The sequence below is a fragment of the Pterocles gutturalis genome, unplaced genomic scaffold, assembly GCF_000699245.1.
Source record: "Pterocles gutturalis isolate BGI_N339 unplaced genomic scaffold, ASM69924v1 scaffold25132, whole genome shotgun sequence".
NCBI classification, from domain to species: domain Eukaryota; kingdom Metazoa; phylum Chordata; class Aves; order Pterocliformes; family Pteroclidae; genus Pterocles; species Pterocles gutturalis.
Genome location: NW_010110938.1, coordinates 4,353 through 16,212, shown reverse-complemented (window position 1 = coordinate 16,212; position 11,860 = coordinate 4,353). Strand labels below are relative to the sequence as shown.

The 11,860-nt window shown below is 36.7% G+C and overlaps 1 protein-coding gene across 1 annotated transcript in view; it reads left to right on the top strand.

Annotated features, from left to right (window-relative positions):
• ARMC4 (armadillo repeat containing 4) overlaps window positions 1–11,617 on the top strand; it is a gene marked incomplete at its 3' end in the record, with an annotated part of 15,589 nt that extends 3,972 nt beyond the window's left edge. Inside the window, exons 6-7 of the mRNA XM_010073592.1 lie at window positions 2,572–2,814; window positions 11,503–11,617. Coding sequence (XP_010071894.1) covers window positions 2,572–2,814; window positions 11,503–11,617 — 358 coding nt within the window. The remainder of the gene's footprint in view (window positions 1–2,571; window positions 2,815–11,502) is intronic.
• Window positions 11,618–11,860: the final 243 nt, after the last annotated feature.

Here is an 11,860-nt window from a genome sequence, read left to right as displayed (position 1 = left end):
GCTGAAATTATGCTGCTCTGTACAGAGGAATGTGAGATTCATAGGCTGGAAGGAGTATCAGTAAGAGGTAACCTCTTCCTGTAGACCTAATTTAAATGTACTTTGCTGGACAAGCAAATATGATAGATAACTGCTGGATAAAAATCAGAAAATTCCAGTAATAACGGTTTCCAATCTGGCTTTTTACTGGCCTAAATGAGTTCCCAAACTGTTATACAGAGCCATGGTCTTTACATACTCTACTGCTGCCCTACTAGTTTTTGCATTCTTGGTTGTACAGTAACCTGGCTTTTCAGAAGGCTGTATCCTTCTTTCTGTGGGCTTTGGATATCTGCACAGAGGCATCCTGGTTCTGGATCGATCAGTAATGAGGTGGACTGAATGGCTCTCTCTATACTAGTAAACTAAACAGGGCTGAGCTTTTCAGGGTTCAGGCACTATGTTGTGATTATCTGTACTGTTCAACTGCTAGCACAGTCCCTTACAGAGTTTGGCTTGTGCCAGCAAGCTCTCTCCCAGACAATGCCCAGACACTGCTTGGGAACATTGCAGGCAACAGCTTGTTTCCATTAGGCAGGATGGGTGAGGCCACCCTGAATTGTGAGGGTAAGAGATTTTAGCCGTATGGATGCTATGTTGTGCATCTTGTCCTCAGGGCTAGAGAATGAGCCATGGCCTGTTTTATTTATTAGTATAGCTGTAGCCAATAATTCTGTCCAAATGCAAACAGATTTTTTTCTGGTCTACTCACATACCTTTGGCAAGTGTTTGGTGCTCGACAAAGGTTACTAGCCAGGCACAGCTCCAGGCTTGAGCTGAAATCATGTATTATGCATTGCTGAGTCTGAAGCAGTAAAGCCTATCCAAACTCAAGATGGGAGGATGCTACAGAACAGGGAGGGAGGATAACATGAAAACACGTAAGTAGATCTGGAGGGATGAGCGTGAGTCTGGCATTGAGCAAGAACTAAGAAACCCTGCTGGGTCCTCCAGGGCCACTTAATTATCTTCAGACTGTGCCACAGTGTTTGCTATACCTGAAGTACGTTGCTGAGATGTTGTGCTGACTCAGCAATGAGCTGATACAGGTGCCTGGGTCTGCCTCGCTCAGATTCCAGCTCGCGTGCAAGCAGCCATACTGCTTCTGGACACAAGATGGCCTGAGCCAACAGCTCTGTCAATGTAGACTGCCCATCGCTGAGCCAGCTCCGATCGTTCCCATCTGTGAAGCAGTTGATATGCAACACAGATAAAGTAGCCAGAGAAAATCAGCTTTTATAAAAAAAATTATTTGCTTGCTTTGTTGCTCTTTTTTCATGCTTTTGATGTTTTATCTAAAAAAAAAAAAAATTATAGGGATACTTCCAAATTATAGTGAACAAAGAGAAGATTCCTCCTTAGGGAAGGGTTAGAGTGATAAAAAATGAAAGTTTCTCGTATCTCAATTACTTTAATTGTTATGCTGATAAACCAGCTTGGAAAGATTAACTTCCATTGAAACAGTTCTAGTTCTGCCATCAAAATCTCAAAAATACTATTTTTTTGTGTGTGTGAAAGAAAAGCCACATGTACAATTGATTCCTGGAAATCACGGAGTATTTGTAGCTCAAGTAGACATTTCCAGAAGCTAGAGGACATGGGGGAAGCAGAAATGAGAACTCTCTACCCTCAGAGAAATTATCTCTTTAGTGGAAGAACTATGTATGTTTACACAAAGTTATACATCAAAGCATAATTATTAGATAATATACAGGTTAGACCTAGCTTAATATACCAAGTGGAATTGTCAAGGTGTATCACAGAAAATGTATGAAAGAAAGATACAGTATTTGTTAACTGTTAAGAATCTTCTAAGATTCTAACTTCAGAGGTTTAGCATGCATCTGTTTGTAGGATGAGACCTCCAGGATTTTTAAAAACATATTTTTGATTTTCAGTACCACAAGTACTATGATGAATGAGGGAAGCATTAATATAGCAGTCAACTCAAATTTTTGTCAATTTATTACTTGATTTTAAAATAGAATCTGACATAGTATAGCAGAAATGTACTAGAACTATTGGTCTGACATTAGGAGAATGCACTTATTAGATCTGACCTAAGTACAGAACTTGTCAGGGCAAACCCTCTGAAGGCTAACATTTAGTGAAAAGTAAGGGTAATTCTTTGGTACAGAGAGGTGGAAGAGGTTCTGATATACTACTATTCTAGCTATTGCTAACATGTCAGGAAAAAAGTACTGGAAGTTAGGATGCCACAGTGGTTTTAGCTATTTATAGATGTTGCATCCACATGTCAAATTTTAAAAAAACCCTCAAACTACTCTGCAGATTCCTAGATAGCTAAATTAGAGAAATGTATTTTAAAAGGTAGAGTAAGAGTTATGCTGTATGTCACACTTCAAGAACTGATTGAAGTGGTTTATCTGTATTGTGATTTCTTCAACAAGATATTTTACATACTAAAATTAAACATTATACTTCAATTATAATCATCATTTACTTATAAAATTAAAGTTGTAACAGTAACATACTGAAAATAAGAGCTTTGATTTTATTTCTATATTTTAGATTTCAGGAATATAAAGCTGTAGAAGCCTTGGTAGAACTGCTCACTGACCAGCCTGAGGAAGTTCTTGTAAATATTGTCGGAGCACTAGCAGAATGTTGCCAAGAGCCAGTAAATCGAAGTATTATCCGTAGATGTGGTGGAATACCACCTCTGGTGAAGTTACTTACTGGAACCAATCAGGCACTACTTGTGAATGTCACCAAAGCAGTGGGAGCTTGTGCAACAGAACCTGAAACTATGATGTAAGCTCTTCATATTTATAACATTTTAAATATTAAAAAAAAATTAAGTAGTCTTGGCACAAATATATTTAATTCTGGTCTGACTTAAAAGGATGTTTTCCTTTTTCTTCCCACAGGGCTGTGTGGGTTAGTTACATCCTACTGTAAAATGTGATATGTATTTATACATATATAATGTCATTAAGGACATTAATGTAAACCTTTTACATTTGCAGGAATATCAGATAAACCTTTAGTAAATTGATTTTTGTTAAAATTCAAAGTTACAGACCACCATTTTAAAGTTCTGTGTGATAGGTACCTGTTTTGCCTTCTCCTTGTACATCTGTTCTCAAATCATAAATAATAGCTTAAACTAGAGAAAGTAGTTCCAAAAGGAAATGTGCACATTTACTGTCATGAAAAAAAAAATTGAAAGTTTTTGAAGTAGAGTATTATTTGTATTTTGCTGTTTTGTCCCTCTCCATCATTCCTTTTATGAACTCGGACCTTTTTTTGACTCTTTGTCCCATCATTCCTTTGCAAAATCAAAGAAAAAGACTGTCTTTTTACTGAGAGAGTTGCTGCTCTCTTTGGTTTTGTGATGTAGATTTATACAGCTTATAAAGATCCTTGAGTTTTATGATTAAGTGTTCCAGTTAAATGTTGAGGTCGGCATTTACTGTGCTTCCTGTTCCCTTACAGGGATATTTACCTCAAGATTCTCGGCATATTTCCCTCCTTATACATAAAGAAGGTCAGAAAGAGAGTTTTATTAAGCTCCTCCTGTTCTGATTTGCATAATTCACTTGATATTCATATAGCAGTGCAGGGAATTCTTTTCCTGAATAGGGCTTTTGTTTTCATGCTTTGGCTGTCACCCAGTGGCAAAAGGCTAGATGGTACACAACTGTAAACATGTAACATAGAAGTATACATAAATGGAATCACGTTCACGACATATGTCACTAAAAATCAGCTTTAGAGTAGTGTATTAAGTTAACAGAATTAACATTGTAAATCAACTGAGAAATTTAACTGCCAATAAATATAAATTGATATTTATGAACCCTCGGACATACTCCACTATTCAGAACTATCACTTGTAGTGTCCCGTATGGATAGCTTCATACTGGAATGTGGTCAGTATAAGCACTAAAAATAACACAAGTTGCTGCTAAAATTCTGATGAACAAAGTCCATCTTATTTTTAAGGAGAGAGTACAGATTGTTTGGGGACAAAATTTTATGGAGTTTGCAAAGAGTGGACAAAGGGATCAAACATCAAAATTGGTTCATATGAAAAAATTATCTATTGAAGGTTCTCAACTTTAAAATGTTTTAAAAAATATTTTAAAACATTAACAAGTAAGCAAGATCTTAGAAGTGTAGAACATACTTTTTACTACTCAAAAAAATGTTACACAGAAATTATTATTATTATTAGCAAGACTGTGACATGTACCTGATGTATGGTGCTATTTAAACTTGTAGTACTAGAAGAGATAATGCTGCTATCTTTTCCCAAGGTGTGATTTGTCCAGGTGGCCATAAGCTTGATACCAATCCAGCAAAATATTTAAAACCAATGTTTAGTTAAAACACTGACACCAGTGCAACTATTCACATGTTTAAATTATTTGTTTGGTTGAGTACTGTGCCTTTCACAGGGTGAAGATATTAGATTCCCACCCCCTCCAGAAAAAAGCAACATCCATCCCTATCCCTTCTCCTCCTCTCAGAACATTAGAGCAGGAATTGAAATTGTAGGTCCTTATCCAAACTGCTCTCCTCCTTTTTGGGAAGAGTAGGTCACCAAAGACATGAAGGATACAGAGTGTGTAGCATCACTTTGTTCCATTTACAGAATTTGGGACTAAAACAGTGAAGTAGTCTTGTTAAAAACTACTGTGGATTTCGTTCTCTTTCTGTAAACATTTTCTGAAATTCTTAACCAAAAGGACACATCTTAACAAGGATGTGGAGATATGCTGTTGTGGGTTGACCCTGGCTGGATGCTGGGTGCCCACCAAGTTCCTCCATCACTCTACCTCCTCAGCTGGACAGGGGAGAGAAAATATAGTGAAAGGCTTATAGGTTAAGATAAGGACAGGGAGAGATCATTCACCAATTACTGTCACGGGCAAAACCAGACTCGACTTGGGGAAATTAGTTTAATTTATTACCAATCAAATGTGAGTAGTGTCATGAGAAATAAAATAAAATTCTAAAACACCTTCCCCCCACCGCTCTCTTCTTCCTGGGCTCAACTTCACTCCAGATTTTCTCTGCCTTCTCCCTTCCCAGCGGCACAGGGGGATGGGGAATGGGGCTGAGGTCACTTCATCACATGTTGTCTTTCCTGCTCCTTCCTCTTCAGGGGGAGGACTCCTTACACTCTTCCCCCGCTCCAGCGTGGGGTCCCTCCTATGAGAGGCAGTCCTCAATGAACTTCTCCAACATGAGTCCTTCCAATGGGCTACAGTTCTTCACAGACTGCTCCAGCGTGGGTCCCCCACGGGGTCACAAGTCCTGCCAGCAAACCTGCTCTAGCCTGGGCTCCTCTGTCCACAGCACCACAGGTTCTGCCAGCAGCCTGCTCCAGTGCGGGCTTCCCATGGGGTCACAGCCTCCTCCGGGCTCATCCACACACTCCAGCATAGGCCCCTCAGTGGGCTGCAGGTGTATCTCTGCTCCCCCGTTACCCTCCATGGCTGCAGGGGCACAGCTGCCTCTCCATGGGCTGCACCACAGGCTCAGGGGAATCTTTGCTCCAGCACCTGTATCACCTCCTCCCCCTCCTTCTGCACTGGCCTTGCTGTCTGCAGGGTTGTTTCTCTCATGTATTCTCACTCCTCTCTTCAATGCAGTTGCGCAGGTTTCTCCCACGCTTCTTAAATACATTATCCCAAAGGCACTACCACCATCACTGATTGGCTCGGCCTTGGCCAGCGGCAGGTCCATCTTGGAGCCGGCTGGCATTGGCTCTATCGGACACAGGGGAAGCTTCTAGCAGCTTCTCACAGAAGCCACACCTGTAGCCCCCCTCCTACCGAAACCTTGCCATGCAAACCCAATACATGTACCAAGATTGTCTTCTAGAAAGAAGCAAAGCAAAGCCACTTGTAGCCTTTAAGTATCTACAGGTGATGAGAACTTCCTATTGCAGTTTGATACTTAGCTGCTTCTGGTCTTCCCGGTTCATCTGGCTGGATCCCTATTGCATTGCTTATTTCATAATCACATATTCCTCAGTATGGCTTGACAGGTTCTAGGAGATCAGTTGTTCTCTGCTAATAGCTTCTCACCTGGCAAATTTGGCTGGCAGGTCTTAAGGCTTGTTTTCTTTGTCATCTGGTACAGACAAGCACTGTTTAAAGAGGTACTGTTTTAATTTGGCGCTACAGAAATCTATGATGATTTTTCTGTATTCTGCTGTCATTGATTTTGATATGTACTAGAAACCCGGAATAAAGCAGGAAAATTTAAAGGGAGTATCAAGCCCTCGTAAGGATTGAGAATTTTCAGATATATCCTTATATTTCATTAGCTGCGTGTGTGTGTTTAACAAAGTGTAGGTTAGGTTCTACGTATTCAGTTGAGCAGTCTTCTATTCTGAATGTGGTTATACTTCCAGTAGCAGGGATGTGGAAACCATGCAGACCGAGAGGGCAGCTCATGTAGTTTCTGTGAATGATTCAAGGCTATGTAATGAAGAGGATGAAATTAATATAAGAAATAAAAACCTGAGAGTGTTCTATTAAACAGTGCAGTTAACTTCTGAGGGGAATATTGTATGTTTATCATGTGTTGCATGGAGGAAGCCTGAGCTGACAAAGAGGGAAGACTAGTGGATGGGCATAGATGAATCTACAGTTTTTATACATCTTTTATATATCTTATCCCTGTTGGGTTAGTGAGTTGACACTTCAGCTTCTACAACTACTGAGTGGAAGGTGCAATAGTGTTACTTTTCTGCACCAAGCCTTTACTTTAGGGCAACTTCAAGCAATTAAGTGATTCTTATTGACTCTATTGAGCTATGTAAAATAAAGAACAGCAGCCAGCTTCTCTCACAACAAAAAATAAGCCATCTTTTCTTAAAAAGGCTTAGCTATGTGACTGAACTTCCTTACTGTTATATGGACAGCATGAAGCAGTTCTCCATACTCAGACTGCTGTACAGCCACTGACAGAGAATCTGCTGCACATCTTTTAAGTACATTTGTCTTTTTGAGGACCTTTTTACAAATTATTCTGTTTCTCTTACTAAAAACAGAGAACTAGTGTGTATTCTTTAACTGCCACTAGATTTTCATTTGCCCTTTTCATTTGAAAACCTATAGACTTCATCTCTAGCATTCAAAACTGAGGGTTTAGAATCTTATAAAATAAAATGTACAATTATTTTAGCCAAACTGATGGAGTTTGAGTCATTGGTATATAATACTGTTTATCAAAGCAGTCCACAGTAACTAGTGAAAGTTTTAAGAAACATGCTAAATTGTGGTTTCAAAAAAGACAGAATTACATTCTGCCAGAATTAAACACTGTAATCTTACCAGTGAGCACAATACAGAGTCAGTATAACTTTGTTTATTTACATTTGTATTTGTGGTCTAAACTGGCAGGCAATTAAACTAGACTTCTTAAAAGTTCTGGCAAATAACACTACAACAGAAAAAGATGATAGATATGACAAACAGATGTCTAGGCTGTGTGTATGCATGTGTGTTTAAGCAATTCATGTTGAAGTTTCTACTGGAAATGTTTAATATTAAGTTTGAATTTGAAAGAGAAGTACTATTTCAGATTAACAGCTTTGCTAGTTTCAGGTAAATTAAAAAAAAGTAAATTTCTAGAATTGTAACCCACGTCTTGCACAGGCACCTCATGATGTTCAATGATATCATGATATCAAGGCTCTTAAATGAAATAATGCATAAAGTCTTTATTAAGCAACTGTTGACTGTAAACTACCAACAAAAGTAATTCAAAAAAAATTATCTTGTTAAATTATCTGCACCGATCAAATAGCAAATACCAATTCACTGTAACCTGAGATTTCCCGGAGGCTGTCCTAGGCACTCCAGTAATCTCTGAATGGGTTTAATTACATTAGAATTATTTGCCCAGAAGACATATTCTGTATACACCATATGTCAGCTGTTCTGTGTGGAAACCAGGAAGATGTTTTGCTTATACACCTTGTAGTTGCTTTTTTGTGGGAGTGATGTCAGCTGCATAACCCTTCATCTCTGTTCTAGTCGTGTCTGGCCAGCACAGGAGTGCATGATAGGAGAGCCTCTTCACTCCAGATATTTCTAACTGCCAGTGCAATTACTTTTGATTATTTTGAGAAGCAGAATAATTTACACCTTGTTCTAGATTGTATCAGTTATCAGCTAAGAACAGTCTATGACAAGGCACAGAGCTCTGAATCAGAAGAGGTGGCTGCTGGCCACAATAGACCTGGTTGGTCCAGGTCTATTGTGAGAAGCCTCTGCTATGTTAAGGTATAGAGCAACAGTAGTTTAGAATCTGGGCTCTTGCTTCTGAACTATGCTTGTTCATACATTGTTATGTACTTACAGTGAAGCACCAGATGGCATTTACCTATAATAAAATTTACATTTCTACTTTGGGTGACTTTCATGCCACTAGGATTTTGACTATTAATAGTGTTCTATACGTTGGACACTTTACGTACATGTAGTTCAGCTATTCTATAAAGCAGTTAAATATTTGAACTTTAAAATATTAAATATTGGTATTTTTGTATCAATTGAATATTGTATTATTTCAGCTTTTATGAGATTCCCTTCAACTTTCAAAGGAAATGTTCTGTGTTCTTATTAAAAGAACTTTATTTTAACAGTCCCATGAGTGGTTGTTTAACACAGGTTTAACTGTAGTTTGATTTTATCGTCATAATGTCAACAAATTATTATAAAATATATAATTTAAGTGACTGTAACTAGTTAAGTGAATGTACTAGTTATGGATGAATACAGAATTAAATGCCAACCAAACTAAATTTTAAGGTATGTTTGCTTGTATTTGTTGTGGTAAGTAGCATTCTTACAGCATCCTGCTAATAATGTTCTAATAAATTTTGGGAAGAAAATTAGATACAAAAGCTATATATAAAAGCAGATCAGAATATTGTTTAGTGTAATGCCATCAGAGCTGAAATTTTCAAGATTACAGGTCTTTTTTCCCATCTCTTTCTTTGTTTATTTGTAAAAAAACCTAAATGTGCATTTTTGTCCACTTTAAAAAGGAAATTTCACATAGAAAGGAAACTAATGTCTAAGGACTTTTATAGAGGAAGCATTTTTCGGGGCCATTTATTTTAGTGTTCCCTTTGCTTTTAGAGCAAATTTAACACCCAGTTTCTTCATCTGCTACATTGTGTAGTGAAACCATAGAAAGATTAAAAATTGAACTGAGAAAGGATTAGTCACTTGTTTAGCAATGCTTTCTTTAATTGGCAAATACATGTTCTCAGCAAAATGAAAATGGAAGGGTTTGTGCTTATGTGGCAATTACACAACAATAATTTTTCCAGTACGAGAATTTAAGAGCATTGTTATTATATGTAGAGTTCTTTTCATTTGAGTTAATCTAGTGTAACTGAGAGAAAGCAGTAATCAGTGATGAACAATGTGCTTTGGAGATTTGTTTGTTTTGTCCGTACTGTTCTTCAGTTTGTTATTATCCATGCTGAATGGATGGAGGACTACACTTTCAGATATTCTGAGTTGTTCTGTTGGGTGTAAGACAACTGGTCTTTCTGATCTTCCAGCAAAAGGCAAAACTTTAGAAAACGAAGCACAGAATGAGGCTAGTTTACCTTGAAAAGCTGAAGAGAATACAAGAAAAAGGCAAAGAAAATTAAAATAAACTTTAATTTGAAAAGGAAGCTTTCAGAAACATAGAAAGGGAAGAGAAATCAGACTAGAGGTTGTTTTTGTAAGTGTGATAGAAAAAGCTGAGATCAGTGTTTGCTTCTGTCTCTTGATTTTACATACTGGTTGGAGCTGGGTCATTTATATTTATCCCCTCTTGGGAGGAAGTACCTCACATTGGTAAAATGGTCAGTACTCTCCTTGACTAGAAGAAAGATTCATGGGTTCCTTTTTGATTAATTCCTTTATGGAAAAAAATTGCTTGTGCTTTCTGAAATGACAGGAAAGTGATGTTAAAATTACTTAAAAGTGTTGGTAGTTTGGAGGGATTTAAAAGCTTGTTTTGAAGCTTTTACTTAAATCATCATTACTATGTTGAACATATATATGTAGTTGCGCAGTTTGTGATCATGCTGTTTTACTTTGATGCATTAAGATTTCAGAATTTGTCCTCTGAATGATAATTTTCTTGCAGTTGATTTGGTGCTGAGCATGTAAAGTAAGCTGAATTAAAATTAACAGATCTTAAATAACTTATATTGTCTCAGCCATAGCTTTGTGCAAAAAAGTATTATTTTGAAAAACATAGTTGTTAATCAGTTTGCATAAAAGCATTATGAATAAAATCCTTAGTTATTTTAAACAGAATTCATGTCCTTAATTGTTTTTTCTCTTTCAAAGGATGGTAGGATTACATACAAAGCTGAGTTTATTATTAGTTTAGGAATTTCCTGGCAAACTGATATACTGTGAACACAAATGAAATGTTTTATGTGATGTTTTTAAGCACAATCTGTATTTAAATTTCTCTTGTATTTACAGTTGCAGGTGTAGACTAATTTTATACAATTGAATTTCAAGGTTAGAAAATTAAGGTATATTTACTTTTATTTATCTTCAGCTCATCCACTTTGGGTTTAATATTTCTTTTTGAAAAAAGGCATGTTTGTAAAGGCTTGTTTTGTTTGACCTTCCTTTCCGTTTAAGGTATTCACTGGACCTTAATGTGAAGTTTTGATCCCCAAGCCTGATTGATATGTAAACATAACACAGATGGTGTAGAGATGATTCTGATGATAATTCATTTTTCAGCTAGTCACCAAGATACTTTGATTACAGTGTGTTTAAGTAATTATAACATAGCACTCAGTGTTAGTCTTGTTGTTGTGGAACACATGGGAAACAAGTAACATGTTATTCACGGCCAACAAAGGTTACACTGTTGTGCAACCATTTTAATTTCTAATGCTAGATTAGAAACATAGTATTTTAAAATATGTCATTAAGCATAGACTGAATAAAAAGCTAAGTACATAGTTTTGGGCATAAATATTTGTTTTGGAAAGTGTTTGTTACTATATGAAAGAAGCCAGTATGCTTGAATTCAGATTTCACTTTCCATGCAGATCATTAAAAAGTCACATGCTTGTTTTCACATGTATATGAGTTCTGGTTATAACGTAGTTTACTTTATCTTCTATAAGCATTTTGAATGACAGTGCTGTGAAAAAATAAGCAGCATTAATGAAATGTAATTAGAAAACACGTCTTTACATTATTTGTTCACACCCATCTATTATAGAAAGCAACGTTTACTGACTATGTTGATGGTGATTAGCTGACAATAAAACACAAGCACTTACATAAAGCAAAACAATATGTTGAAAATCATGTATGAAAATCATACAAATATTTATTTAAGCAGTGTTCCAAACAAGATGATCTAATTTAAAATTTAGTGTTGCCTGCTCTGTAATTAATTATCTCTTTTTTTTTTTTTGGTCTGTTTCTGCACTAGGATAATTGACCATTTAGATGGAGTTCGTTTGTTATGGTCGTTGATGAAAAATCCTAATCCAGATGTTCAAGCAAGTGCAGCTTGGGCTGTTTGTCCTTGCATTGAAAATGCTAAGGTAAGAAGGTATTTAAAGTAATAGTTTCGTTATATATACACTCACATATAATTTTTATATTTGGATAATTTCCAGCAATACTTTGCTGTTTGCTACTTTCACTCTCTTTGTTTAATTCTGTTAACTGCTTAAAAAAAAAGTCTGTATTCACTTTTCAGAAGTGAATAATCCTCCATCTAGCACATATTATAGCATTCTGGTTTGCCTTTACAGTGCTTACTGTATTTGGAAAATGTGTTTTAC